The 27,790-nt window shown below is 53.5% G+C and overlaps 1 protein-coding gene across 1 annotated transcript in view; it reads left to right on the top strand.

Moving 5' to 3' along the window:
- Window positions 1–27,790, top strand: part of PKD1 (polycystin 1, transient receptor potential channel interacting) — a 138,426-nt gene that overhangs the window by 91,081 nt on the left and 19,555 nt on the right. The window contains exons 19-36 of the mRNA XM_044980776.1: window positions 1,745–1,961; window positions 3,580–3,739; window positions 5,324–5,476; window positions 7,658–7,802; window positions 8,749–9,348; window positions 10,545–10,701; window positions 12,638–12,890; window positions 13,704–13,899; window positions 15,208–15,378; window positions 16,175–16,318; window positions 17,302–17,512; window positions 19,426–19,552; window positions 20,520–20,636; window positions 21,233–21,282; window positions 21,714–21,916; window positions 23,346–23,445; window positions 24,687–24,805; window positions 27,369–27,571. Coding sequence (XP_044836711.1) covers window positions 1,745–1,961; window positions 3,580–3,739; window positions 5,324–5,476; window positions 7,658–7,802; window positions 8,749–9,348; window positions 10,545–10,701; window positions 12,638–12,890; window positions 13,704–13,899; window positions 15,208–15,378; window positions 16,175–16,318; window positions 17,302–17,512; window positions 19,426–19,552; window positions 20,520–20,636; window positions 21,233–21,282; window positions 21,714–21,916; window positions 23,346–23,445; window positions 24,687–24,805; window positions 27,369–27,571 — 3,326 coding nt within the window. The remainder of the gene's footprint in view (window positions 1–1,744; window positions 1,962–3,579; window positions 3,740–5,323; window positions 5,477–7,657; window positions 7,803–8,748; window positions 9,349–10,544; window positions 10,702–12,637; window positions 12,891–13,703; window positions 13,900–15,207; window positions 15,379–16,174; window positions 16,319–17,301; window positions 17,513–19,425; window positions 19,553–20,519; window positions 20,637–21,232; window positions 21,283–21,713; window positions 21,917–23,345; window positions 23,446–24,686; window positions 24,806–27,368; window positions 27,572–27,790) is intronic.

Raw genomic sequence — 27,790 nt, 5'->3', positions numbered from 1 at the left:
AGTTATGGGGAGTGCGTGGCTATTCCCACGGTGGCGTGTTGGTTTCTCTAGGGTCTCCTGCATTGCTAAACTCATGCTTCAGAGTTTCAACTGGCCACCTCCAGGGGGACAGGAAAGGATATTTTACCCCCAAGGTATTCTGGGTTGTTTGGGTTTTTTTTTGTTAATTTCCTTCCTCTGAAGCATCAAGGCTGGCCACAGCCGAAGCTGGGCTGTGGGGTGGGCTGGCCATAACTCTCTCAGGGGCTTGGCTGGCTGGTTCTTGCTCACATGCTCAGGGTCTCACTGATTACCACAGGTGTGGCCAGGAAAGACTTTTCCCCCAGGTCAGACTGGCAAGGACCTTGGGGAGTTTTGCCTGTCTCTGCAGCGTGAGGGTGCGGGTCGCTTGCCAGGATTATCTGGGGATATCGGGTCCCTGCCATTGCAGGGGCCTTGGTGAACCTCGGTCTTGCCTATCCTCTGCCCATGGCACGTACTAGATGCCGCTCTTGTGGGCTGTGATGCTTTGGTCTCTTTTCAGTGGCTGGGTTTAGGGCGTGAGTTGGTGGCCTGTGATATACAGGAAATCAGACCAGGTGGTCCGATGGGCCCTTCTGACCTTAAACTCTATGACCAAATGTTCTGGGGCCCAAAACCCACATCAGAAAACCCCTAAACTTGAGAGAAATCCAGATCAGAGCTTTGTATCTCAGATCCCTCTATCAGTTCTCTGGAGGCTTTAGTTCAGCCTGTCCCACCCTGTCAGGGCAGCAGGGACACTCGCTGTGGATGGGGTGATGAGTAGGGCTCTACCAAATTCATGATACATTTTGGTCAGAGTCTCATAGGATTTTTAAAATTGAAATTTCACGATTTCAGCTATTTAAATCCGAATTTCACAGTGTTGTAATTGTAGGGGTCTGACCCCAAAAAGAGTGTGCGTGTGTGTGGGGAGGGGGGTTATAAGGTTATTGTAGTGGGGGTTGCGACCGCAACCCTTACTTCTGAGCTGCTGCTGGCGGTGGCACTTCCTTCAGAGCTGAGTGGCCAGAGAGCAGCAGCAGCTGGTTGGGAGCCCAGCTCTGAAAGCAGAGTCGTCGCCAGCAGCAGTAAGGAGGGCATGGGATATTGCCACCCTTACTTCTGCGCTGCTGCTTGCAGGGTATTTCCTTCAGAGCTGGGTTCCCAGCCAGCAGCCGCTGCTCTCTGGTTGCCCAGCAGCAGCTCAGAAGTAAGGGTAGCAATACTGCAACCCTGCCTACAATAACCACCCGGCCAACAGCCTCCACTCTCCAGCCACCCAGCTCTGAAGGCAGCGCAGCAGTAAAGGTGGCAATACCATGTCTCCCCTAAAATAACCTTGTGACCCCCCCCTGCAACTCCCTTTTGGGTCAGGACCCCCAATATGAGAAATGCTGATGTCCCCCGTGAAATCTGTATAGCATAGGGTAAAAACACAGAAAAGACCAGATTTCACACGGGGGACCAGATTTCACAGTCCATGATGCATTCATGGCCATGAATTTGGTAGGACCCTAGTGATGAGGGTAAAGAGGCAGGGGGAGTCAGCAATGTAACTCTGCACAGTATTATGCAAATCAAGGGACAAGAGTAACAGGGGAGAAGAGAGGGCATGGGCCGCTGTTAATGGTGGATTTAAAAGCCTGATCCCTAGTGGTCAAGACAATGGCTGCAGCTACAAGCCTGGCCTGGGTGGTGCGCTCGGATCCCATTGACACTGCCCGGTGTGCTTGGCTTGCAGGCTGGAGAGACACAGAGGACGAAGAGGCCCCCTTGGTGTACATCCTCCTGGCCACTCGCTGCAAAGCAGGGCAATGTGAGGAGTTCGGCATGTACAAAGGCAGCCGCTCTGAGCACAGCGCCTTCCTCCCACCAGGCTTCAGTGCAAACAGCTTCCTCGTGTATGTTTCCGTGCTCGTGCAGGATCAGCTGGGAGCTACGGTCATGGCCCTCAACCGGTAAGGTGCTCCTATTACAGACGGGAAGCAACAGGCCCATGGCCGCATGGTGAAGTAGGGCCCGAGCTGGGCACAAAATCCAGGAATCCCGAATCACAGGCCTGTGCCCTTGGCTGGATAACAAAGTGTGGCTTAGCAGCTGTGCAGTGGGCATGTCTGTTCAAGGGCTATGGATCCTTCGTAAGCTGGGTTCCTACTGCAACTGTGCCCACCTCAGAAAACCCCCCAGCACTGGTGGCAGATACAGCATCAGTGAAATATTGGGCCACAGAGACTGAGCTCCAGTCCTTACAGGTGGCCTCTCAAGGACTGAGTTAAGGTGTAGTGGGATGGGAACTTGCATTCCAGCTGCCTCCGTCATGCCTGGTCTGTAGGTAGAGGAAGGATATCATGCTTCCTCAGGCCCTCACAAGCACTAACTTCTCTGATAGACACACACAAATTCACTCCATTTTTTAACCATCTGTCGATACACACTTCCCCTCCTCATTCATTTTAATCAAACACAAGCACCATCTGGAAAGCTTTTAAAGACCTTTTCAGGTACGTCTTAAGTTTTACCTCTCAGCTAACAGACGTGGCTGCTAGACCAGTAAAGCTTGATGAAAGCTACCTTGTTAAGAAAGATCAAAAAGCCCCCTGCATGCACATTTCCCCTCACCTGAGTTACTGTTCCTGTGGCCAGTCATCTCGATTCACAGCCACGCTTCCCTTTTGAGGCAGGGTGTCGTTTGCTGGGCGATCTCGCTATATAATTTTTACAAGTAATATTGTTCGTGGGCAATGCATCAGGCAAAGAGGCTGTGACTGACTCACATTTCAGTTGGGTGGGAGAAGAATTTAATGTTCCTTTCATACTCATGACAAATGGCTGCATTATTAGTAATGGCTTGCAGGGAAAGCCAAATGAATAAATGATACCTGGCCCATTTATCTTGGCGATCTCCCTGCTTGTGCTGCCAGCGTGCTCTGCATCCTGCCCCTCCTTTGCAGCCAGAAGCAGCAGGGAGCTGGTGCTCAGAATAACCTTGTGTCCCACTGCTGACAAGCAGGGGCAGAGCTGTGTTTAGCTCAGGTGGGTGCACGCCAGGTGGGGGTCGCTGGGGCAGGTCCCAGCATGGGCTGATTTCTGACACTCTCATCTTTCATTCAGTACTGAATAAACACAAGTCCCCCCACCGTGCATTAACCCCATGCATTGGGCCCCAGAAGACTAAATCCAAGCTGCAAGTGCCCCCTGGACTCTAGAGGATTGATGCCTCTACAATCTAAGTGGACTGAAGACAGTTCTTGGGTGCTTCTTAAACACCCTAAACTGAACCCAGATCTTACTCCCAGGGTCAAACACCTCCCTTCTGCTAATCCAATGGTTACGTGGAGTTACGCAAGGGAGGAATTTGGCCCCTTATCTCAACTATTCAGAAACAGGCCAGCCCTCCCTGGTGAGACTGGGCTCGGAGAAGAGCCGTCCATGCCCAGGGTCTGAGCAGGAGTCGGTGACACTCAAAGGACTGTCTCTAGGTGCTACTGGGAGGAGGTGGGGGAGGAGTACACCCATCGCCCTGGGTTCCATTTGACAATCTGCTCTTTACAAACCATGCGCCTCTTCCCCTTCCAGCTCCATGACCATCACCTTGCCAACCCCCGCGGCCGGAGTCCACAGCCTCTCTCACTGGCTCTACAATCAGACCGACACTGTACTGCAGGGCTTGGTGAAGCAGGGGGACCGGCAGCACGTCATCGAGTACTCTCTGGCCCTCATCACAATCTTAAATGAGGTAAAGCAGTGCTGCCTGACCTGCTGCCTGGCTGGCTACCAGCTCTGGTTGGCTGGCCGCTCATTATCCAGTCCATGAGCTCACCTTGGACCTGAGGTAAACTGACGGTTTCACCCGGTCTCTCAAGTAAGTTAGTAGATGTTGGAGACCTGCTGTGGGATGCTGGGCTGTGCTGGAGATCTGAGTGCGTCACAGTCACATGACGTGTGAGAGAGCAGGGGGCATCAAAGTAGGTCCAGGAGAGGGAAATGTACCCTGTGCCCACCCCCCAGCCTCATAGCTTACTTTCCTCCTCCGGATGCAGCCAGCCTTCCCTCACCGTCTTCTACCCCAGGTTTAAACACTGCACTTACCAATAGAAACCTCAGCCTGAGCTCCCCCTTGGGCTGGCTGTTGCTAAGCTCTCCCTCTCTCGCTAGCTTTCATACACCTGAGAGGGTGCCACTGAGACCTGCCTGGCCCAGCTGCCAGGATGAGTCAGCAGAACAGCTCTGCACCCACACACAGGGCCTTCTATGGGTGCCTGACACATGGCCACAAAGTACAACTCACGATTTTTCTCTCTTAACCATCATCTTCCCAGGCTCCCCCCACAACTCCCCCTGCCCCTTTGTTCATTGTCATTCATAGCAGGTGCCCAGCTCCCATAGATGTTTGTGGATCCCTCTTTCTTGCCGCAGATGAGCCTCGTCCCATCCTTTAGAGCCTATCAGTGTTGGTCCCTCAGGAAGTCACCACAGGGCTCTCCCTTCCCCATCCCTGAAGGACTGAGCACACGGCTTCCTCCGAAATCCCAGACCACTAGGTGAATGGGGAACAAGAGAACAGGCCCTGAACTCCAGCCATGGACTACTCCATGGCAGTACAGTGGGCACAGATGCCTGTGCCAATCTAACCCACCTGGATTGTCCATAGCATAAAATTGTGTATCCCTAACACACTGTAAAGAGTCACTGTGCAGCTGGGAAGCCCAATTTTCAAAACATGGCCACTTACACAGAGCATCCGGATCTCCATCTGGGTGCCCCGCTTTGTGCTTTGCTGTGTAAATGCCAGTTGTATGCACCTAGGTACCAGTTTAAGCCTGCAGAACAGGGGTGCCCTATTAAATTGCCCATCTGAATCACAGAATTAGACTGGAACGCTCTGTTGAAAGCTGGGCCCACCGAGTGGCTCAGCAAACAACAGCACAGGCAAGAGAGGAGATCTGATACGATCACACATCAGCTTTGAAACGTGGCCAGCTGGAGAGAGACAAGAATGTTCTCAGAGCTGGCAGAAGCTGCAGAGGAGAAGACTCTTTCACTGACACTGCAAGAGTGCCTCTTACCCTGTGCTACTGCGATTGTTTGCATTCGGCTGCCAGTGGAAAATATAACTGGAAGCAGGACAGGAAAGAGGCTTTTTAACTTTCAAATTGTATCCAGCAGCAGCAGCAGCCCTGGCTGAGTCTGCCGAGAACCCAGATATCAGAGACTCCCAGCTGGAAAGTCATTAAGTGCTGCAATGGAAATTTGTGGTTGAGTACTAAAGCTCCTGTTCTGCAAGATTCTGATAAAACCCCCTGCTTTTGTTTCCCCTAAGCACGAGCACTTGATGGGCTCAGAAGCTGAGACCGGGAACGAACTAGATCTTCGCACCTGGACGCGGAGGAACATCACCGAGACCCTCATCTCCCTGAATGTGAACACTGTGGACGATATCCAGCAGATCTCCGCAGCCCTTGCTCAGTGCATGGTATGGGACCCTCCAGCCTCATTCTGCTCTGACGCTGAGTGATGGAAAGAAAGGGTAGCTCTGGCCATTCCTTGGTCCGTTTCACCTTCGCGCACATACACACACGTTGATCATACACAGAGGACAGGTATAATTTGTCGGTGACATCTGTAGGGCGTGTGTGTTTCTCTCCATCCATCTTTAAGTGCAAGCATTATCATTGCTACCCTTTTCTCATCTGTCATTCTCGAAAGGCAGCGAGAGATGAATGTGCATCATCCCCTGCAGATGTTACCAAAGAATTTATACCTGTCCTCTGGAAACGGCCCTAGCACAGCTGCTTGGCAGCAGGCGGCTCTGAGCCTGTCATCATTTGAAGTATTGTATTCCACACTGTGGCAGCCTAGCTGGTGGACCCTGCTTCCTAGTGCTGGGGCTGCTCCCTGTTGGATCAGGAGGGGCTTTTCATGCTTCATCAGCTGGGCATCGAACGAATGAGCCCAGCTATTTAATGGGCTTGGCTTTGGGTGGCCAGCCAATGAGCCAGCTACTCCTCCTCCCCTACCGCTCGAAGGGGCTGAGAGGCTTTGCTTGCCCATCACCGTGATTTCTGAGCACCTCCCTCATACCGATAAATAGCTCCGCAAGCTCGCTCATTGGGAATGCGGCCTGCCATGAATCAAACATACCGCTGCTGAGCGTCACTCTCAAAATCCTTGTCCCCTGACCCCCCAGTTGCTTCGAAGAGCTCATCCTGGGATCCTTCTCTCCAAAGTCACTGCTTTCTCCTCTGCCTCTGACCCTGCCCTGAACTCTGGCCCCATACATCACTTTCCTCTGCCGGATTTTACTAGCACAAGACACACTCGACCTCTTCTTATGAGCCTGCAACCCAGCACCTCATCGGACTGTAGTGGAGCTGGTCAGGGAATGGAGTTTTTGTCCCGTGGTCAGGTTTGACATTCCGAGCCAGAACAAAAAGCTGAAATAGCAACCAAAAAAAAAAAAGGCAGAGAACAAAAAGTTTGAAATTGGAAAAATAGGGAAAAAAGGCATCATTTTAAAGTAACTTTTTTGTTTGGTTTTAGAAATGTTGGCTCAAAATTAAACTGCTTGTTTCTATTCTCCCTATTGGGGAGAGTTTCTATTTTGACAAAAACCACATTTTCTGACTGGAAAATATTTCACGTCAGCTCTGCTCCTTGGGTAACAGTCTCCCTGGGGCAGTTCTCCCGTGACTCCTTTTTGCTGTTCTCGCTCTTCCTTCCTCTGCTTTGTGTAACTTGTTTTCATCTTACATGCTGCTGCTGTCTCTTATTTAGATAGTAAGATCCTCACAGTAGAGAGGTGTCCTCTTATATCTCTGTAAATGGTGCTGTATATTAATGTACAAATACAAGCCATGGGGCTTTCACACCCCTTTGTGCTGCAAGTTGTTCTGACATCTGTGGTGAATCCTCTGATGACAAAAAGAAGAGGAGCTAGGAGCTGGGTGGTGGTAACCGCTTCCATGTGTTTCGTAGATTATTCCCATCGAGCCTGCTGAGTGTGCTGCAGACTCAAGCCCATGCTTTAAACATAGAACATTCTGTTTCTTAGACACATCTGGGAGTGGATGGGAGGGACGGTCATCAAAACAGGGTGGTGAAATCCCTCCCACAGTTCTAGGACATGTTTGAATGTTGGAGATGGATTCAGTTAGAGCCAAATCCTGCTCCCATTGAAGACAATGGAAAAAACCCAACCGCCTCTGGTTGACTTCAACAGGAGTAAAATTCAGCCCTGAGGTAACAACTTGAAAGAAGCAACAACAAGAGACACATTCACTCCTGGTGTCAGAACCCCAGGGACTTGGGTGCCCTGCCTTGCATTGGTACCGCTAGACAGGCTATTATTGCAGTGTGAGTTGCCTAGGTAACACAGTGAAGGGAACTCTAAACGTCCAGTAGGTAGGTAGATTATGGTATCCAGTGGACTTGGTTGTGGATAAAGTACAATCTGAAGAGAAATATTACAGATGTGCCACACAGGGTGCACGGTCCCGATCCAGCAGCACAGGCTGAACTAGACGCAGGTGAGTAGCCTCAGAGCCAGAGCGCTCAGCACTTTGTGGGACTGAACCCAGTAAGCGCCATGCACGGCTGCTACTGCCTTTTATACAGAATTGATTTCTGCTGGATTAGCCTGCATTTCTAATGGCAGGTGGCGAGCAAGGAGCTTCTTTGCAGATCATGTCTGACTGGGACCTTGAACAAGCTGGAGAGCATGATGGCCATCCTCCAGGGCGAAACCACTCAGGGCATCATGACACCAACAGCCATCGCAGACAACATCCTCAACATTACGGGTCAGTTCTGGGGGTCCCCAAGCAACGGGGGCATTCTCTAGGAGGTGTTCAGGGCACGGACATCACTGCATGGATGAGGGGTAGATTTTAAAAAGATGATCAGGGAAGGACCGGGCTAGAAAAGCTGGGAAAGGTTTCTTAGGCCGTCTCCTGGCTGGGAGATGTCCTGAGCAAAGGCTGCCTACAGCTGGTGTTTATCACAGAGGTGGGCCAGTGCCAAGCCCTCCATTTGAATAGCATCCCCCTCCAGGCTTTGGGGAAATCTGAATCTGTAGGTTGGGCCCACCTGTAATTTATCATCTCTCCGATTTTCCCACTGTCGTCCTGCTAGGGCATTTGAAACTGACAGCCCCTGAATTAAGGAAGTAGTTGATACTCTAGGGAACAGCCCTTTTATAGGAAGCTTGAGGATAACAGAGGCAGCTTCCAGATGTGTGGGCTGCCATGCACAGCGTCAAGCTGGGCTTCAGCCTTGGCAGATGTGCTTATGGAAACTCCATTGGCCTCGGCGGATGACATCACCTTCAGGTTACCTCTAAAGAAAAGCCCTTTATTGACATGCTTGCAATGGGCTGTGTTTGTAATGGCATTACTCTTTATAGTTCCAGGGGTTTGTTATATTGGTTCTATGTGTCTATTTCCCTCTATCCACTTTTCTGTCAGCCCTTTCACAGAAGGAAGAGAACGCCCACATTAGGATCTTGTCACTTCAGGTCTTAACCACACCATAGATTAGAGAAAACGCAGTGATGCAGAAGAGCACTGTAGGTTTAGTTATGGACGATGTAGAGCTTTCATTGTGGAAGGTCATGTGTCACAATGCTGTAGTCCAATAGAAAGCCAGTAAGGAAGGAGCTTTCCTGATGGTTGTGGGAAGGAATTGAATGTTGCCTAGACTGTGGTACTCACTGCTATTCCGTTTGCTATTTTACCTCTCTTCTTACAGGGGACTTAATACACCTCGTCAACACAGTTCCACAGGAGTCAAAACTCCAGGAATTGTGCAACGATCCCCACCGCTTACAGGTAGCTTCCCAAGCCTACCGCCTGTCCTCCAGCCTGATGCGCATCCTCATGAAGTCCCGGGTGCTGAATGAGGAGCCCCTTGAATTGGTGGGAGGAGAAATCGTGGCCAAAGGCAAACGGTCTGATCCCCTCAGCTTGCTCTGCTATGAGAACACGTTGGACTGCCAGTTCTCCATCCCCCAGGCCTTCAACACCACCTTCTCCGACCTGACCGACGTGATCCAAGTCATGTTCCGGATGGACTCCAACCCCTTCCCCTTTGGCTACATCAGCAACTACACCGTGTCCACAGAGGTGGCCTCCATGGAGTTTCAAACCAACAACGGGACCCAGATTCCCATCGGGAGTCTGGACGCAGAGAAGGCCATCACTGTGATGGTATCGAACAATGGCATGACAAACATCTCCGCTGGCTCCGCAATCATTCAGGGAAAGACTTCGGTGAACCTAGTTGTGACGACAGAAAACAACAACAGAGAAGCAGGATTGCATTTCCAGCTCACCTACAGAGTCTTAAATGGTAGGTACTGCACTTTTTCTACTGCTCGATATACTTTTCATCTGAAGGACTGAGAGCGCACAGGACCTGGGGCCTGCATGCGAAACGAGATCTGCTACAGGGCAGGGACCACTCAAGCACAACACGTGAGCACAGTGCAGCAAGGGATCAGGGTTGAGAGCTGCACTGCACGTCACGGCCGTATGGGAGTCACTGTTCCCAGTGGGACTAGAGCTCAAATCCTTTGCTCTCCAGGAGCACAGGCCTGAACCCCTGGAGCCAAAGGAGAATCCTGTTGGCACATAGCAGCCTCAGAGCTTCGTCCGCGTGTTCCAGTGACATTGGGCAGGGTAGATGCTTTCCAAATGCTCAGAGTCTAGCTGCGCTAGGACTGGTATATCATAGTCTCTGTGGACTCCCAGCCTCTAGAGGGTGAGAGGATCATGCTTAGGATTCCCATTTCCTGCTGCAGAGGGGAGGGTTGATACCTAATTAGAGAGCCAGCCGCACACCTCTGAGCCCAGGAGCTGCCGAGCGGCACAAGTGGTGGAGGAAGTTCCTTACTCTCACCCCTACGTCCTTGCAAGAGCCTGGCAGAACCTAGCCCCAGGTTTTACGAGGGCATGTCAGACATTGCAGGATGCGCTACCTTTGTCTGGCACACCTGGTGCCACTCTCCTCTTGCAGGAGGAATGTCAGGTGGGTCTGGGCCTGCTCCCGCTGACTTCGCAGACACAGGGTCAAACCCCAGTCGAGCATTTCCCCCTTGGAGGGCTGGAGCTAATGGTGCACAAATGCAAGTTGAGCTGCGCGGTGAGAATGGCCCGTGGGTTGCCTCTGGCGTTAGTGACATGCTAAGATACAGCGGGACTGAGCATTTGTTCCTCAGCACCAAAGACCCAGTCCTGCGCTGTCCCAGTCCTCCCTCCCTGCTGAGGGCAATGGGAGTGGAAGGCATGTAAACTCTTAGCAGCAGGTGCTCTGCACCTCTCAGGATGGATCCTTCCAACCAGTCCTGTATGGGCTGCTGACACGCGAGCGTGGTACCAGGAGCAGTGGCACTTAACATTCACTTCTGTAAATATCACAGATCCAATCTAGCAGCCGTCACATAAACAACACACCTGCTGAAGTGAGCAGGATCGGGGCCCGTGCAAGGAAAGCCAGGCTGGGGGTTTGTAAAGTGCTTTCCATTCCCTCTTCCCCTTGCTGCCCAGATCGTTACATCTCGAGCGAGCTGGAGCCGTTCATCGCAGCCTACCTCTCTCCCTCGCCTGCGCCCAACGAGAACAACTGCAGTGCGGCCAAGAAGATCGGGCTGGAGGCCGTGGAGAGACGGGACCACAAGCGCTACACTTTCTTCATTTCCCCAATGTAAGAGAACCCCCACCCCGGGTAACCCCTAGCCCTGGCTCTCGCTCGTGGCTTTAGACCATAAGCTTTTGGGGCAGCTTACGCATTCTGGCGTCAGGCACATCTGCTGCTCCGGTCTCCCCTTGCTCGAAGTCTGGTTCCTGCCGGCATACGTGTCCCTCCGCTGGTAGGGCAGTTTGGTGCTTTTCCCCGTCTGGCCAAACTGCGGAGGAGTCTCCTTTCCGGGAAAGCAGCATCCCAGGCAGAGTCCCGGTGTCATTACTATGACCCTCCCGCTAGGGCCCAGCCTCCCTTGAGCACCTGCCCAACTTCTCCCCACTCCAAGGGAACCGCCTCCCAGTGCTGCGGCTCCTTTCCCAGTAACCTTTGCTCCCTGCCCCAGCTCCAAGCAAGCCTTCAGCACCCCTTCCCCAAGCTCAGTTTATTCACACTACTGAGGCAGGGGTCTGCACCACCTCCCTCTCTGGGGGTCACCACTGCAGGAGGCTCATTCCCCAGAACTCAATGGCCCCCTTCACCCTGATGATGCAAGCTGAGTAAGGGGCTTCCTCCCTCCCTCCCTCCCTACGTGAGCACTGGTGCCAACCTAGCCTCAACCCCACACTGTGAACGTGCTGCCCAGGCCTCTTCCTTCTCATGCTCCATTCACCCCCTGGCCCCGTCTGGATTCTGCTCCTAGGCCCCAGCCAGGCTTCTTACTCTTAGCCCATCCTGGCTGTTGCTCCAGGTCTACCCATCCCTGGACAGCTACTATGGGGCAGCTCCAACACCCACCTCCTCCCTTGAACCTCTCTCCTGACTAAGCAAGAGGCTTGCCTTATATACTGCAGTCACTTGACTGTCACCTGCCCCTTTCCCAGCAGAGCTTGCTCCTAGTTTGGTCATGTGATCCAGAGAACTACACGTCCCAGAATGCCTGTGCATTGGAACTGCCCTTAAAAGGAACAGACTGCCCTGTTACAGATGCACTAATGGTTCAGCACAGATCACCTACTGTACAGTGCCACAAAACGTAGGGTCTGGAGGAGTGAGCTAGGCACTGGGTGGTCCTGAGTTCTAATACTGACTCTTGACTTACTGTGTGGCCTTCCGCAAATCACCTTTGGCCTCTGTTCCTCATTTTCCCCCATCTGTAAAATGGGAGTATTGATATTCACCCACCTACCTGCCCACGTAGTTCAGGTCTGCATGGCACTTTGAGCACGTAAAGTTCTATATAAACGTTTAGCATTATTATTGTACTGTTAGATTTTGGGATCCAACCTTTCTTTTTTATTGTGTTAATCCTTAGTACAACTTCAGGAGTTGAAATATTTTTTTTTTCCCACAGCAATAAATGTTTACGCCTCCCATTATTTATGAACCACTCCTAGGTGTTACCCAAGAAGAAAGTTGGTGGTCTGGGAATAGGTGGGGCCAGGGTAGAGCCACTGCTGTGTAATTTAGCACGGCTTCCAGGGCTTTGGGTAACAAGATTCTCAAAGAGGGATTCATAGTCTTAATGAACAAATCCTTTCCCAGGCCCACTATGGAAGCGTCACCCGGGTCAGGGTAATGCAGTTACGGGGTGGTGGGGTAGCTGTGCCACCGATTCGCTTTTGCAAAAGAGGAGAATGTGCACTATAATTATTGCACCTACCACACTGGGCTCCTAGTCCATGACTAATAGACGTACAAACAATAATAAGTAATAAAGCCTTGGGGAGCCCATGGGTTTCCCCACAGCAAAAGGACTCTGTAAATTACTCACCATTAGTAGGATCCATTTTCCTGTGTCGCTTTGCACAGACGTTGGTACTGAGTCATTGCTCTCCACGCAGAAGGGCTGTTCGCATGGAAAGACACTTGTGTGCCATAGATCGGCTCAGGGTAGAGATTCGCGGCTCATTCAGGGGCTGGCGGATAAGCAGCCCCGTGCTTGCTCTTCTCTTTTTAGTACTGATGACACCACCAAGGACTATTACTTCAACATCACAAACCATTTCAGTTGGTCGCCGGTGGAGGTGACCCTGAGTTTGTACACCTCCTTGTGCCAGTACTTCTGTGAGCAGGAGAGGAGGTGGAAGACGGAAGGCATCATCCCATTGGAGGAGACCAGCCCGGATCAGGCTGTGTGCTTAACCCAACACCTGACAGCCTTCGGAGCCAGCCTGTTTGTTCCCCCAAACTCCGTCCAATTCATATTTCCTGTGAGTAAAAACAAAAACCAGACACTGGAGCTTTCCTGCACACTGGATAAATTAGCAGCTTGCTGGCTTTTGAATGTGCTTGCTTGAAAAAACAACTGCTGTTCTCAACACATCTCACAAGCTAAGTAGAGTCATGCCTGACCTATGCTTGGATGGGAGACCAGCCAGCAGGACTGAGGCTGGTGGTGTTCCTCTCTGAGTTGCCCCAGCATAGCCCCTTGGGAACTTTGCTGCGGGAGGTGCCTTGTTTCAGAGAGATGCACACATCGGTCCTGACCAGTTGTAGTCATTAAAAACCCCATAGCACTTTTACTGAGTGTAGGGTGGTTAAGCCCCAGTGTCCTGGCCAAATTCTGGTTGCATTTTGCTTACCTTATCATTTTTGCCACTGTTTCAGTTGGATACCGAGTTCTTCCCTTCCTGCCCAAAGCTGTTGCATAGTTTCGTTTTACACTTTTAGAGGCGGCTCCTGCCAGGTGCTCTGTGCCTCCTGATGGAGTTCAGTCTTCTGTGTAGCTCTGTAAGCGACGTCAAGGGGAGCTACAGGCGTTCAGCACTTTCCTGCATGAAGCCCTGGACAGCTGCTGAATTCCACTCCAGAGGTGGATGCATTTCAGCAGTGAGCAAAGTGATTGATGTGCATATGCATAGTCTGTACTCCAGTTAGGGAGCCTGCAGGATGGACGTCACTATGTAAGACGAAGATATTTGTTACTTATTGTTATTGCAGTCAGCGAGGCAGTGAGCGTGAGGCTGTGAAGGGAGGAGCGTGGGGAGGGAAAAGCATCTTTCAATATCTTTCATTTTGCTTAGGCTCCTGGCCCGGGTCTCAACTACATCGTTTTGCTGACATGTGCCGTCTGCTTTGTGACATACTCTGTGGCCATGCTGATTGTGCACAAACTGGACTTGATCGACATTAACCGAGTGGGGGTGATTCCATTCTGCGGGAAGAACGGGATGTATAAATATGAGATCCTGGTGAAAACCGGCTGGGGCCGAGGATCAGGTCAGTAACAGCGTCACTCTCTGGACTGGCTGACTGTGGGGTAGCCTCCATATTAGTCCTTTGAGACTTCTAGGCACCGCATCACAGCAAATCCCCCTGCATGTCACAGAACTTTCCCAGGGTTCTCCGGAGCAGTGAGGGAGGGTTGCCCCTGAGGATCTGGAAGGTGTTTCCGGCTCTGAAAGGGGTTGAGTTATTTTGCCACGGTCCGGCTCCTTCTTGCAGTTCTGCTGAAAGCACCCATGTATGTCTTTGAGACGTTTTCAGTTCAGGCCAAGTCAATGAGACTTTGCTAGCATGATGAGCTGCCGCAGCGTAAAAAGGAAACAGCCCTCAGGTAAGTGTCAAATATAAGAATGAGCCACAGAGGACGGGTCTTCATACTGGGCTTGGGGCTTGATCCCATGTCCATTTACCAGCCCTGCCTGTTCCTGATTGGGAGCGATGGCTCCTTTCTCCCACGATTAGGCACAATTTCTCCTCTTCTCATTTTGCTGAGATGTCGCTCGTGGTTCCCGATCGTTTCAGGGAGAGCCTTGTTTTACTCCAGCTGGCCCTTTGGGGCCAGCGCTGCTATAAGACAGTGAGTTGGATTCTCTCCTGCTTTATGTGCATCGCCAGCACAATTAATCGCTTCACTCTGGTCCCTGAGTCTCTCTTAGCAGTGAGGAGTTAGGAGGCAGAAAGCTTGGGCTGGGATAGCAGCCACAACCGCTAGAAACATCGTCTTTGGACTTTGAAACTCGAGCGGCTATAATCTGGGAGCGTTGATTGAGCGTCTGGACGGAATGCCCTGGTGTCACTGTCGGACAGCTGCTCTCATTGGCGCCAATGGCTTCCCTGGGAGCAGGCTCATGCCCTGTCACCGTGTCTGGATCCTTATAGGCGAGCAGGGGACATTTCGGTGGCCCAGGTGAAACAAGGAGTGTCTGGCAGCTGGTCCCGGGGAGTAGTCAAAGAAAACAAGCCTTTCAGCCACTCCGTGGAAAGAACATCCAGAACAAACATCTCCTCCCACCAGGATGTCAGCAAGTTAAAGAACATTAGCTCACATCCCATCTCAGAAGGAAACATACGAAAGCCCATGTATCAATCCCGCCTCACCAGCCGGCTCTTCCAAGCTGTGTGTAACCCTGTCTCTGGGTGTGGGGAGGCCAAGCAGCAACCAGGGAGACAAGCATGTTAATTTCTTGCGGGTCTCTGGGTGGCCTCTCAAAAGGGCCATTTCATTTGGTCACAGGGTTGGGGGAGAGAACTCTGCACTGGCTGGGATCTGCCAAACTGAGCCTTCCTGCTAACTCCTGCCAGGTACCACCGCCCACGTGGGGCTCACCCTGTACGGCGTGGATAAGAAGAGCGGTCACAGGCATCTGGATGGGGAGAACGCTTTCCACCGCAACAGCCTCGATGTTTTTCAGATTGCGACGGAGCAGAGCCTGGGCAGCGTCTGGAAAATCCGCATCTGGCATGACAATAAAGGTGAGGCCTGGGCAGGTGTGCCAGGTTCGGACAGCTGGGACGATCACCATCGGGCTGGTGGTTTACACTGGTATAAACTGGTGTGAGATCTGAATCAGACCCATGGTATTCGATATTCTTGCAAGGTTTCTGCCTGTGCCACTCTTGGCTACCCCCAGAAACCCTGCACGAGCAGCCATTCTTGCACGGGAGATTGTGCTGGGAAGCTGATGAACTCTGACGGAGAACGAAGAACATTCACTGCCTTAGCACACACCACACCCCGGAGAGACATTATTGTCCAGTGGCCAGGGCATGGGGCTGGCAGCCAGGGGACCTGAGCACTAGCCCTAGCTCTATCACTGCGTTTCCTTGGGAAAGTCTCTTAAGTCCACGTTTGCCAAAGGACTCTAATTTTGAGTGCCCCACCATAGACACGTAGGCTGACGTTTTCCAACGGGGTTGCCTGGAATTAGGTGCGTAAATCGACGTGCAAGCCCCGGAATGATTTTCACAGATGTCCTTGGTGCCTCAGCTACTGCAGATTGGGGCTATATTCCATTTACCTACATTTGTAAAGTGCTTTGAGATGGAAGTGTCTGTCTTAGGCCCTTCCAGAGTGCCCCAGACCGTAGCACCTGCGTGCCACCCAGTCCCGTAGGGATGAGGAGTGCGATTGATAAGCATTACTGACTGTTATTACTCTCCTGATCTCATCCCCGGGGCTGTGCAGCTGTTGATACTGCATGGCAACCCCTGTGCCCCTGCAGAAGGATGGTCTGCCATGAGCCACCTCGCTCTGTTTCTCTGCTCTTAGGACTCAGCCCTTCTTGGTACCTGCAGCACGTCATAGTCCGAGACCTGCAGACCAGCAAGAGCTACTTCTTCCTGGTGAATGACTGGCTGTCCGTGGAGAGCGAGGAGAACGATGGCCTGGTGGAGAAGGAGGTCTATGCCGCCAGTAAGTGCTTGGCTGCTGGGACACGTGGCCTGGAGCATTCAGTGTTCATGGGATACAAGGAGGAGGGCAGGGCAGTTTGTGGGACTTTGGGGCTTGTTATTGTGTAGGGAATGCCAAAAGAGTGACTGTATGGACCACATCATGGGCTCCCCGTCAGTGCCCTCATGCTGGATTGAGACTGGAGGTGCTCTGCTGGCTTCTTTCTGCCTTTACCTGCTCTGGCTCTGTCTTCTCCACTACCAGAGCGAATGTGGCAAAGAAGGAGGCCCCAATGAAACCCCAGCTCTGAGGGATGGGTCCCGGCCTCATCACACAGGCCGCTGTGAACCCCAGCTCTGAGGGATGGGTCCCGGCCTCACCCCCCAGGCCCCCGTGAGCCCCAGCTCTGAGGGATGGGTCCCGGCCTCATCACACAGGCCGCTGTGAACCCCAGCTCTGAGGGATGGGTCCCAGCCTCACCCCCCAGGCCCCCGTGAGCCCCAGGACTGAGGGATGGGTCCTGGTCTCACCCCCCAGGCCCCCGTGAACCCCAGGACTGAGGGATGGGTCCTGGTCTCACCCCCCAGGCCCCCGTGAGCCCCAGCTCTGAGGGATGGGTCCCGGCCTCATCACACAGGCCGCTGTGAACCCCAGGACTGAGGGATGGGTCCTGGCCTCATCACACAGGCCCCCGTGAGCCCCAGGACTGAGGGATGGGTCCCAGCCTCACCCCCTAGGCCCCCGTGAGCCCCAGCTCTGAGGGATGGGTCCCGGCCTCACCCCCCAGGCCCCCGTGAGCCCCAGCTCTGAGGGATGGGTCCCAGCCTCACCCCCCAGGCCCCCGTGAACCCCAGGACTGAGGGATGGGTCCCCGCCTCACCACACAGGCCCCTGTGAGCCCCAGCTCTGAGGGCTGGTGGATCTAGGGCACAGAATGGCCCTGTCTGCAGAGCGTGGCTCTCACCTGCTCAGCCTGACCCTGGCTCTCTTTTCCCGGCATTCAGGCGAGACGGAACTGAGGAGCTTCCCTCGGATCTTCGTGGCGGAGCTGCAGCGGGGTTTCTTCGAGAAGCACGTCTGGCTCTCCATGTGGGACCGGCCCCCACGCAGCCGCTTCACTCGGGTGCAGAGAGCCACCTGCTGCTCCGCCCTCATCTTCCTCTTCCTCTGCGCCAACGCCGTGTGGTACGGTGTGGTGGGAGACGTCCATCTCAGGTGGGCCGCACATCCTACCGTGCTGCTCCTGGTCTCTCGGGATCACCTTACCAAGCCTCTGCCCTGGTCTAGCAGCACCCAGCCCATGGCCTGTGGAGTCACCTGGCTGTGTGGCACGCGGACCATGATCCTGTGAAGCCCCTGACCCTTGATCTATCACCTCCCTACGGACCTCCATTTCCACCAGTGTAAAGGAAAAGGAGCTCCCTGACCTCCCTATCACAGGAATCTGTGAATTGTTACCATGCTCAGGGTATGGCTACACTTGAGAGTTGCAGCGCTGGGAGTTACAGCGCTGGTCGTTCAGCTGTGCAGGGACAGCGCTGGTGTGTGGCCACACGCACAGCTACCAGCGCTGCAGTGTGGCCACATTTGCAGCATTTGCAGCACTGTTGTGAGTGATGCATTATGGGCAGCTATCCCAGCATTCAAGTGGCAGCAATGTGCTTTTCAAAAGAGGGGGGTGGGGTGGAGTGTGACAGGGAGCGGGGGAGAGAGAGAGAGAGAGAGTGGATTTTTGGAGCCAACACTGTGTATCGGCTCCCTGACTTGCAAAATCAGAAACTTTTTCCGACCCCTTACTCTTTAACTGCAAAAGCCTGCAGACCAGATAAGCAGCTGCCGACTCCCGCTGCTGGTCAAGCAAAAAGCAAACACTCAGCCCCTGTGAATCGCGCAGGGAGGGGGATATCTCATTTGATTGTTCACAGATTGATCACAGCAAACAGGAGCTGTGTTTGTTTTTTTAGATAAGCAGCTCCCGGAGCCAGAGCCGCGTTCACAACAAAACAAAGAGAGGCTGCATAACAAAACAAAGGGAATAATTTAGTTAAAAGCATTCTGGGATATCTCCTAATACCCTGGAGGCCAATAACAGCGCTGGTGTGTGGCCACACTTTACGACCAGCGCTGCAATGCTTATACCCCAAGCAGACCCAGGTGTACGACCAGCGCTGCAGCACCAGTGCTGCAATGCTTATTCCCCAAGCAGACCCAGGTGTACGGCCAGCGCTGCAGCCAGGGAGTTGCAGCGCTGGATGTGCTCTGCAGGTGTGGACAGTTACTAATTGCAGCGCTGGAAAGCCTCCACCAGCGCTGCAACTCTCAAGTGTAGCCATACCCTCAGATACCACTAGGATGGGCCTCATAGAAGAGCCTGGGTGGAGAGATCTTGCTGCTCCCTTTCTCTTTGGCTCCACCTTACCACCTTGTAACCTACCCTTCCACCACCACCCCTCTTAATTCTGCCTGTAGAGAAGGATTTCAGACCTTGCCAATATTCTCCCTCCTGACACTTGTGATGGGACTAAGAAGCAGCTGTGAAGGTGTCCCGTTTGCTCTGGACACAAGTGCCATGTGTGGGGACTCCTGGCAGAAAGCAGCAGAGACACACAACTCCAGGGTGGAATTTTTCCAGTAGCCCGACCCTGATTTGTCCTGTGGGTCAGGACTTGGGAGGCTTTTTATATCCTGGTAAAAAGCAAAGTAACAAAGCATCTAAAAATGAGCCCAAGAGAGACAGGGACAGAGCAGATGAGCAGCAGCTGCAGTCGTTTGCTGCATAATCAGAATTTTGCCAGACCACAACAGCCCTTCACTTTGGTACTAATAACACCACGTGAAAGGCTTTCTGCTCCAGATCCTCCAAGTTAGGCAGGTACCTTTGAGGTGCCACACATTTCAAATCCAATCCTGTTGTGATTTAGGACCTAAATACCTGAGGATCTGAGCCTAAACCAGGGCTCTATTCTGCGCTCCTTGCACACCCAAAACTCCCAGTGGAGCCAGCAATGTCTTCTCAACAGTGTCCCTTTAAAAATTGCTTTTCCCTTCCAAACGCTGGCTCCCCAGTTCAGGTGGTGACACAGGTGATGTTGGTTCTGAATCTCTCTCCTTTTCCGGACCTTCTCCAGTCACGTGGCTGTTTCCAACCTGATCCCGCTCAGCATTGACACCGTGGCTGTTGGTTTGGTGTCCAGCGTTGTGGTCTATCCATTGTACCTGGTCATTTTATTCCTCTTCAGGATGGCTCGTAGCAAGGTAACAGGGAAGAAAAATCATTGTCTTTCAAGGGGTGTTTTATGACAACAGATTTGCTTATAGAGGGCCTTACTCCCAATTGTGTAGTATCTTACTTCAGGAGTAACAGCATGGACATAAGTAAGAGGCACAGAATCCGGCCCATAGCGATGCTACAGAAGCGTTCTGGGCACATACAAATAGCAGCTTTGATTCTCCTTTCGCTCACACCCTCATAAATCAGGTGTTGCTCCTCTGCATCCAGTAGGCTGCCAGGGGTATAAATGATAGGAGATCCAGTCCCACAGACACATCAGGCAGTCTGCGATCCAGAGCCAGGGCAGGTGAGACTAGAACAAAACCCCAATTGCACGGAAGAACGATGGGAGGCAAGCCCCATAGGAGAGACTCACAGGAAGTCGTGGGAGGGGGGGTGATGGACACAATAGGGGTCAGAACAGGAGTACCTGTGGCACCTTAGAGACTAATACATTTATTTGGAAAGCTGCTCAGCAGGAGAGTGCGAGCCGTTCCTGTGCTGGGATGCCCTTGGCTGGGGGAGACTTCAGACTCGGGGGCACCATGCAGGCAACCAGGCAATAGGTGTCATTTGACTTGTAAGCATTGGCCGGTGAGAGCTGCCCTGGGAGGTATTTGAAAACCCCACGTGGGTTTGGGGCGCTCACCGGGTTTTGCTCTCACTGTTGCCGGGCAGACCAGGGTTGCCCGTTTCAGGGGCCGATGGGGCCACGCGCACCGTTGTGCTCCCAAGCCATTTATTTGCTGGTGTAACACGTAGGCAGGTCAAGAGCGTCTGCTCGCTGAGCTAATGGATGGGGCAGCGGAAGGGGGTGCTGTGGCCTGGAGCACCAGTGTAAGTGGTGCCAGACCTGAAGGGGGGGTTGGGGCCGTACATTAATTATACAAGCGAGACCTATTTCTTAGCCAGAACAATGGCCTCACCCTCCCCTCCCCGCCTCCTGTGCAGGCGTCCATCAGCCACAGCCTGACCCACTCGGACCAGCAGTCCTTAGAGATCGATAACTACCTGGACTCCTCCCTCCTGGAGAGCTCCTTCCTCACCTTCCCCGGGATCCGGGCTGAGGTAAGCAGGCGACGGGACGACTCCCTTGCCTAACGGAGGCACAAAGCAGGCAGTTCCGAGTGCTTTCCCCGGCCCCTCAGGCGCCATTCAGCCTCCTCCTGTCCCTGCGTGTGCCTGCGGAGCGGAGTCATGAGTTAATTCGCCTGTACAGGGAAGAGTGGGAGGTGGCACACGGTACTGCCCCTGGCTGAGTCCCTGATGAGTAAGGGAGGGGTGGAAGCCATGCAGAGCGAGAGCAGCATGCGCTCAGCCCCCCACCTACCCAAGGCACTTACTGATACTCAGCAGCCATCCAGCGCTTTCTGGCCGATCGATACACGTTAGCACCCTGATTGGCCCGGTGCACTCTCACCTTCTACAGTGGGAAACGGAGGCAGGGAGGCGCTGTGAATTGCCTAAAGACAGAGCGAGTCAGCATCAGGGCCAGTGAGTGACTGCCTGGCTTCCAGTCCTGTTCCCAAACCGCGAGGCTGGCCCCTCCCTGCTGCCATTTCCCCTGCCTGACCCCCCTGGAGAGCCCCTGGCCCTGCAGCGTTGATTTTAACCAAAACCCAGCCAGTGTTCGGTGACAAACTCATTCTGCTCCTTCCCCACAGGCCTTTTCCGAGCAAACCAAAACTGATTTGTTCCTGGACGACTCAAAAAGGTGAGCAAGCTGCCAGGGATGAAAGCCGGCAGGGATTCTGCATTTGTATGGGCCCTGAGCGCGTGCGCAGACACCTCCTTTCATGGACTGTGGGTTGGGGAGTGTGAGACATCAAGCCCTGATTAATGTCAGTGGGCAAAAGGCTCGATGTTATTGTGGTTGGACATTTTTTGTGGCTAAGAGGTGAGGCGCATCTGCCAGCTTTATTGCCAACACAGGCTGCATTTTGATGTTGCCCAGGGGCAGGGGTTCTGCCCTGCTTGCGTGTATTGATTAGCAAACACAATAAGCCAATGCGTCTGGGAGGCAGGACGCTGGCTTCTGATACAAATCCCCCTGGAGAACATTATCCTGGCTGTTAATACACAGCGCTCGCTCTCCCTCCGCCACTGCCTACCTGGGACCATCCCGCTCTGCCTTCTGTCCCGCAGCCTGATTCGGTGGCACTCCAGTGAGGCCCTGCTCAACTGGCCAGATCTCCTCAGCGACCCCTCCATCATGGGTAACACCATCCAGAAGCTGAAGCGGGGCCGGGCCAGCCGCCATCTGGGACTCGAGGTGCCTCTGCCGGCCGAGGAGGACAGCGTGTCGCTTGGCTTGCACCACGGGCAGCCCAAATACTTCTCTGCCTCAGGTGGGGTGAGAGCAGTGTGCTGTAGCACTGGTAGAGCTGCTAGGGAGGGGCATTTGGCCTTAGCGCTTCCCTGCTGTCAGGCACTCGCTACCCTGGGCAGATATGCCTGGACGCAGAGACTGAGTTTTGTGCATTGGAACCCCACTTTATTTCTGGTCCTAAAGTCAGTGACTCCTCCGGTTTCCTGCGTCCAATCCACCAGCCTTCAGCACCCCTGCCCTTGACCACTGTGAAAGGGGACGGTGCTAAGCGAAAAGTCCTAGGCCCGATCCCTTGACTGCGACAGGCAATTAGTCTGAGCGAGGGCATCTGGATTCGGCCCACCTAGCACCGATGGCGACTGAAGAGTTGCGCTCATAGCAGCAGGGATGTCGCTGCCTCCTTTGGCCAGGGCGCCCCGTGATGACGCCTCAGGGCTGGCACCGCGGCTCCCTGGCTGAAGGAGCAAAAGGCCATTTGGTTCAGCCACGTGATCAATGGACCCATTAGACCTTTCTCCTTACATTGGGAGGCCAAATCCAAACGCAACCAGAACGGGGCAAGGACTGGGGACTGCAGCAAGTCACTGGCTGCAGATCCTGCTCGGAGCAGGCTGCCCCAGCCCGCAGGCCTTGGGAAGGAGGCACTCTGGCCATCACGCTGCGCCCGTGTCTGAGCATGACCTGTTCCTACCCTGGCTTGCAGCCCCCACACCCCCGACTGTCCTGGGCCACCAGCCAGCTTTCAGGCCAGCAGAGGAGGCCACGCTGCACTTTAACTGAACCCCCACCCCAGGACAGGGTCTGCCTTTGCCTCAGAGCTCTTTAATACAGGGCCTTTAAAAGCAGCGGCGCTAACGCCCTAGGAGCTGGGCGGCAGAGAGCAATCCTGCGCTGGCCCGGGGCAGCTGAGCTGCCGGTGCAGACCTGTTTCCTGTCACCGCCTGGCCCAGCGTCAGGGCTATTGCAGCGTGGGCAGGCAGTCGGACTCCGGGCCCAGGGGCTGCTCTCACGCCCAGGGGGCGAGTTCATGGAACCCACGGCATTACCCTGCTGTCAGACCCTGTCAGACTCTCACCGCCAGGGTGTCTGAATTCCCCAGGGACCTGCACATCCGCGTTGGTCATGGAGCGCCAGCATCCTCAGCCGTGAGCTCCTGAAGTGACCCTAAAAGAGGGTGCTCCCCAATTCGTGTATCCAGCCGGGTGCCCGAGCGGGTTCACACTAGGCGCAGGAGTGATACTGGGGGGCAGCTGGGGAGCCATGGGAGGAGGTTCAAGGTGGCTGTGCAGGAGGGGACCCCTGTAGCTTCACCTGTGTGGAAACTGGCCTGAAGCCCTCCCCCATTCTACCGCGAGGTGCTGGGAACAGGCCCGTTAACAGGGAGAGGGAGCTGGTTAGCGCTTGGCGGGGGCTAACTTTCCCGCCCTGTCGTTGTCTGTCCCTCTCAGATGAAGATCTGATACGGCAGATCCTAGCCGAGGGAGCTAGCGGCATCTCCCAGGATACGGGGCACTATGCCAGAGCTGAAACGGACTTGATCTCAGGCCTGTAAGTATCCAGGGAGAGGAGACGGCTTCAACGAGGTGTGGTGAACGAGCGCTTCCCGGGCCCCTGCCCTCCCGCCGGGAATGTGGGGGACGGGGGGCGACGGATTCTGCCTAAAAGAGGGGGGGCCACGAGGCTCTGCCCCCTCCTTGGCCCCACCTCTGCCCCTCCTCCTCCCCCCAAGGCTCCACCCCCCCGTCAAGCCGGAAGCCGGAGCTGGGCTGGGCAGCCCGGGCCCCTCTACTGCCCAGTGTGGGAGGGGCCCGAGCGCAGCCCCTGGCCCACCGCCCCCCATGCGGCTCCTACCCCGACCTGGCTCCAGCTTCCGGCGTGGCTGGGGCCTCAGAGGGCAGAGAGACGCAGCCGGGCCGTGGTAAGAGCCACGGGGCTGCAGGCGAGCACCTTGGTGAAGGTGCCTCCAGAGGCAGCAGAAGCGTCTCTGTAGCTGTTTCCTTTGAGCTGCTCAGTGAGTGCCGCTGGTGCAGGTCAGCTCTGCCCGAGAGCAGCTCCACAGCAACAACACTGGGGAGGAGGGGGGAGAGAGGGTCTGAACCTCAGCCATGGCTTTTTCTTTTCCAACACGAGAGAAACGCCCATCGGTCCAGAGCCCATCCCAGCACAGATACTGCTCTGTGCCTGGCTGAGCTGCCCTCTCCCGGTGTCTGGGCTTATAGCCCAGTTTAAACAGTGCCAGCAAAGACAGGAAAGTAACAGAGTCCATCACTGTGAACCGTCTGCGCAGGGACCTGCGTTGGGGGCACCGTGGGAAGGCTGCTGGAAGAGCAATTTCCGAAAGTCATCGGCAGAAACCTGAGCAGCTCTGCACTCCTGCTGTCCCTTCTCTGCAGGCAGTGAATCAAACCAGGTGGCCCAGTGGGACCTTAGCAGATCCCACTGACTGATGGTGCCGTAACATGGGGAGGGAAGCAGTTTTATCTTGCCCGTGATTGCAGTGCGTGACGTTAGTGATTCCTATTGAGCAGGCTGGTAGCAGGGAGGACTGGCTCTCTCGAGAAGCACTAACCTTTAAAATAAGAAAAGCTTCTTATCAGCCACACAGTTGCCTGAGGTTGGTGCTAGATTAAATGTCATGTTGCTTGGGCTCAGAATCCTCTCTGTAGGGCCCTCCGAACCACGCTGCTGCGGGTTCACTTACCGCAGAGACTGTCTCTCTGATGGAGTGTCTCCTGCAAAGCAAACCCGGGTTTAAGCCCCATGCTAATAACGTTGATTTGTGCTGGCAGATCCAGCGTGTTTGGGGAGAAGACAGAGACCATCATGCTGCAGCGGCTGAACGAGAGAGGACAGAACATAGCAGCCCCTCCCAGGGAAGTGAGCAGATCTGCCAAGTCTACATGGACAGGTACTGGGCGGGCAAGGCCTTCTCTGCTGTCAGTGCCCAGCACACAGGACATGCTCCCTGAGCCAAGCTAGGTGAAGAAAGGAGCTCAGATGTTATGGCGATAAGGGGTGGATGGGCGGATAGACACAGACTGCCATGGTGTGCACCCCTTTATGAGCCAGGTTCCGAAGGGGGCATGCTAGCTGCATACAGCTCTCCAGCTCTCTATTCCTTACCATGTCAGGATCCATTTCCCTTTGGTCCCTGGGCTCTCGTTAAAATCATCATAAAAACCCCTTCTGGAAAAGCCCTAACTCGGCATTTCGTGCTCAAAGGCATTTACCTACCGCATCACTCCCCACTCCCACAGGGGGGTTGATTGCAGAAGCACGTTACAGCCGTGAACTAATTAGACCTGAAGGTAGGGGAGGGTCCTGATGTCAGCGCAGGGGAAAGGGAGTTAGAACTCAAATGAAAACTCAAACCAGTTAAACAAGAGAGAGGGAGAAGGAAAGGAGACTTCGTGGTGTGACGTATAACATGGGCAAACAAACAGTCCACACCATCTCCCTACAGGCCAGTCTCTCCCATGGCCAGGAGGCGGAGAGCTGAACGGATGGGAGACGGGGTCATGGGTGGCGATAGGTGTGATGGGTTGGATCACAGAAACCCTCGAGAGCTGCCGCCCGATGTGCAAGGACAACCTCTGCTCCTGCTTTCCCTGCCAGTTCGGGACCCCAGCACCCTGTCTTGCTGAGCCAGACAGGCCAGTCTGCTCCAACAAAGACCCAGGGTCTGAATTACTTGCCCCAAAAGCTGCAGGTTTACCTGAAAGCAGCTCACAGAAGTGTTCCTGTCTTTAACACTCAGATGCCCAACTCCCAATGGGGTCTAAACCCAGATAAATCCATTTTACCCTGTATAAAGCTTATGCAGGGTAAACTCATCAATTGTCTGCCCTCTAGAACACTGATAGAGAGAGATGCACAGCTGTTTGCTCCCCCAGGTGGTAATACACACTCTGAGTTAATAAGTAAAAAGTGATTTTCTTAAATACAGAAAGTAGGAGCTAAGTGGTTCCAAGTAGTGACAGAACAAAGTCAGTCACTAAGCAAAATAAAAGAAAATGCGCAAATCTCTGTCTAATCAAACTGAACACAGATAATCTCACCCTCAGAGATGCTTCAGTAAGGTTTTTCCTCAGACTAGACACCTTCCAGGCCTGGGCACAGTCCTGTCCCCTGGTCCAGCCCTTGTTCCACCTCTGGTGGTAGCTGGGGGATTTCTCATGATGGCTCCTCCCCTTTGTTCTGTTCCACCCCTTTATCTCTCTTTTGCATAAGGCGGGAATCCTTTGTCCCTCTCTGGGTTCCCACCCCCCCCCTTCTCAATGGAAAGACACCAGGTGACAGACGGATTCCAGTTCAGGTGACATGATCACATGTCACTGCAAGACTTCACTACCCACTTGCCAGCACACACTATATAGGAAGACTTACAGGTAAAACACACCCATCTGCAGTCAATTGCCCTGGTTAATGGGAGTCATCAAGATTCCAAACCACCATTAATGGCCCCACTTTGCATAATTACAGTAGGCCCTCAGAGTTATATTTCATATTTCTAGTTTCAGATACAAGAGTGGTACATTTATAAAAATAGGATGATCACACTCAGTAGATAATAAGCTTTGTAATGATACCTTACAAGAGACCTTTTGCATGAAGCATATTCCAGTTACATTATATTCACTCATTAGCATATTTTTATAAAATCATATGCACTGTAATATCACAATAGGTTCTTGGCTTCTCCACTTAAGAGTCCTGGTAAGGAGCTAAGAGCAGTGGCTTTCTTAGCACGAGCTGTCCTGCTTTCAAAGACACATCCCCAGGAATTTCTTGCACTACAGACTCTCTTCTCAGTGCAGAAAACTGAACATGGAGCTGGGGCTCTTGGGCCTATTAAAATCCATCAATTGGTTTTACCTGAACTATTGTAGTATCTGATTTGTACAGCTTAGTCACATGGCTGGATTAAAGTGGCTCTCTGTCCAAGCAGCCCCTCCTGGACAGGGTGGCTTAGAGGCATAAGCAGCCGGTTAGGAGGAATCAAGACTCCCGGTGCCATGCAGGTTCGAAGCCTTGCAGGGTCACCCTTGTCCTTCCCAAGTGAACGGAACGAGCTCCTTGGATTGGGTCTTTCGGGTGACACCTTAAGCCAAGGCTCTGGCTGGGCATTAAAGATCCCCTGGGCCTTTGGTAAGATTTGGTAAGCGAAGGCCAGTGTCTCGGTCAGAATGGCTGCCCTTCCCCATGCGCACACGGTGCAGTTTGCAGCCGGGTGGCTACTGCCTTTCACTTCAGGGATGGACGCATTTCAGCAGCGAGTTATGTATGTGGTCTGTCCAGCATGGTGGGGGAGAGGGGCCGCAGAAACCTGGACGATCCTTCTAAAGAGCACCCAGGTTTCTGAGGGCTCCCTACAATGGCTCAGATCTCTGGTGGGGCTGGCGGTTGCTCGGCCCGGATGATTGCTGGCAGCACCGTTGTGGGATTTCAGCCCCCTGCTTTGCTCTCTGCAGTTGTGGACCACACATTCAGGAAGCGCCTGCTGCCGCACTGGTGCTCGTACCTAGCTCACGCCGTCAGCCTCCTCTTCTTTGCCACCTCCATTGGGGTCTCCGTGTGGATCGGAGTGGGCTTCACCTCCAGCATTGCCCTCATGTGGCTCATCTCAGGGATATTCAGCTTCCTGGCATCCTTCTTGGTCTGGGAACCTCTGAAGGTAAGAAGGGGTGTGGAGAGAGTGTGTGTAATTTCTTTTCCCGGTAGCTGAAATTGCTTAATGTCTCATGATTTTCAGTACCCACCAGTCTAGGCTGAACAGGGTCCTGCTTCTCTCTCTCTCTCTCTCTCTATATATATATATCTCCTTATCCATCATTCCCCTGTGTAAGTTACTGCAGATTTTGAAAGGGGATCAGCCCTGATTGAATTGGCACTG

Source organism: Mauremys mutica, chromosome 11 (assembly GCF_020497125.1).
Source record: "Mauremys mutica isolate MM-2020 ecotype Southern chromosome 11, ASM2049712v1, whole genome shotgun sequence".
NCBI classification, from domain to species: Eukaryota; Metazoa; Chordata; order Testudines; family Geoemydidae; genus Mauremys; species Mauremys mutica.
This window is presented reverse-complemented; position numbering and strand designations above follow the sequence as displayed.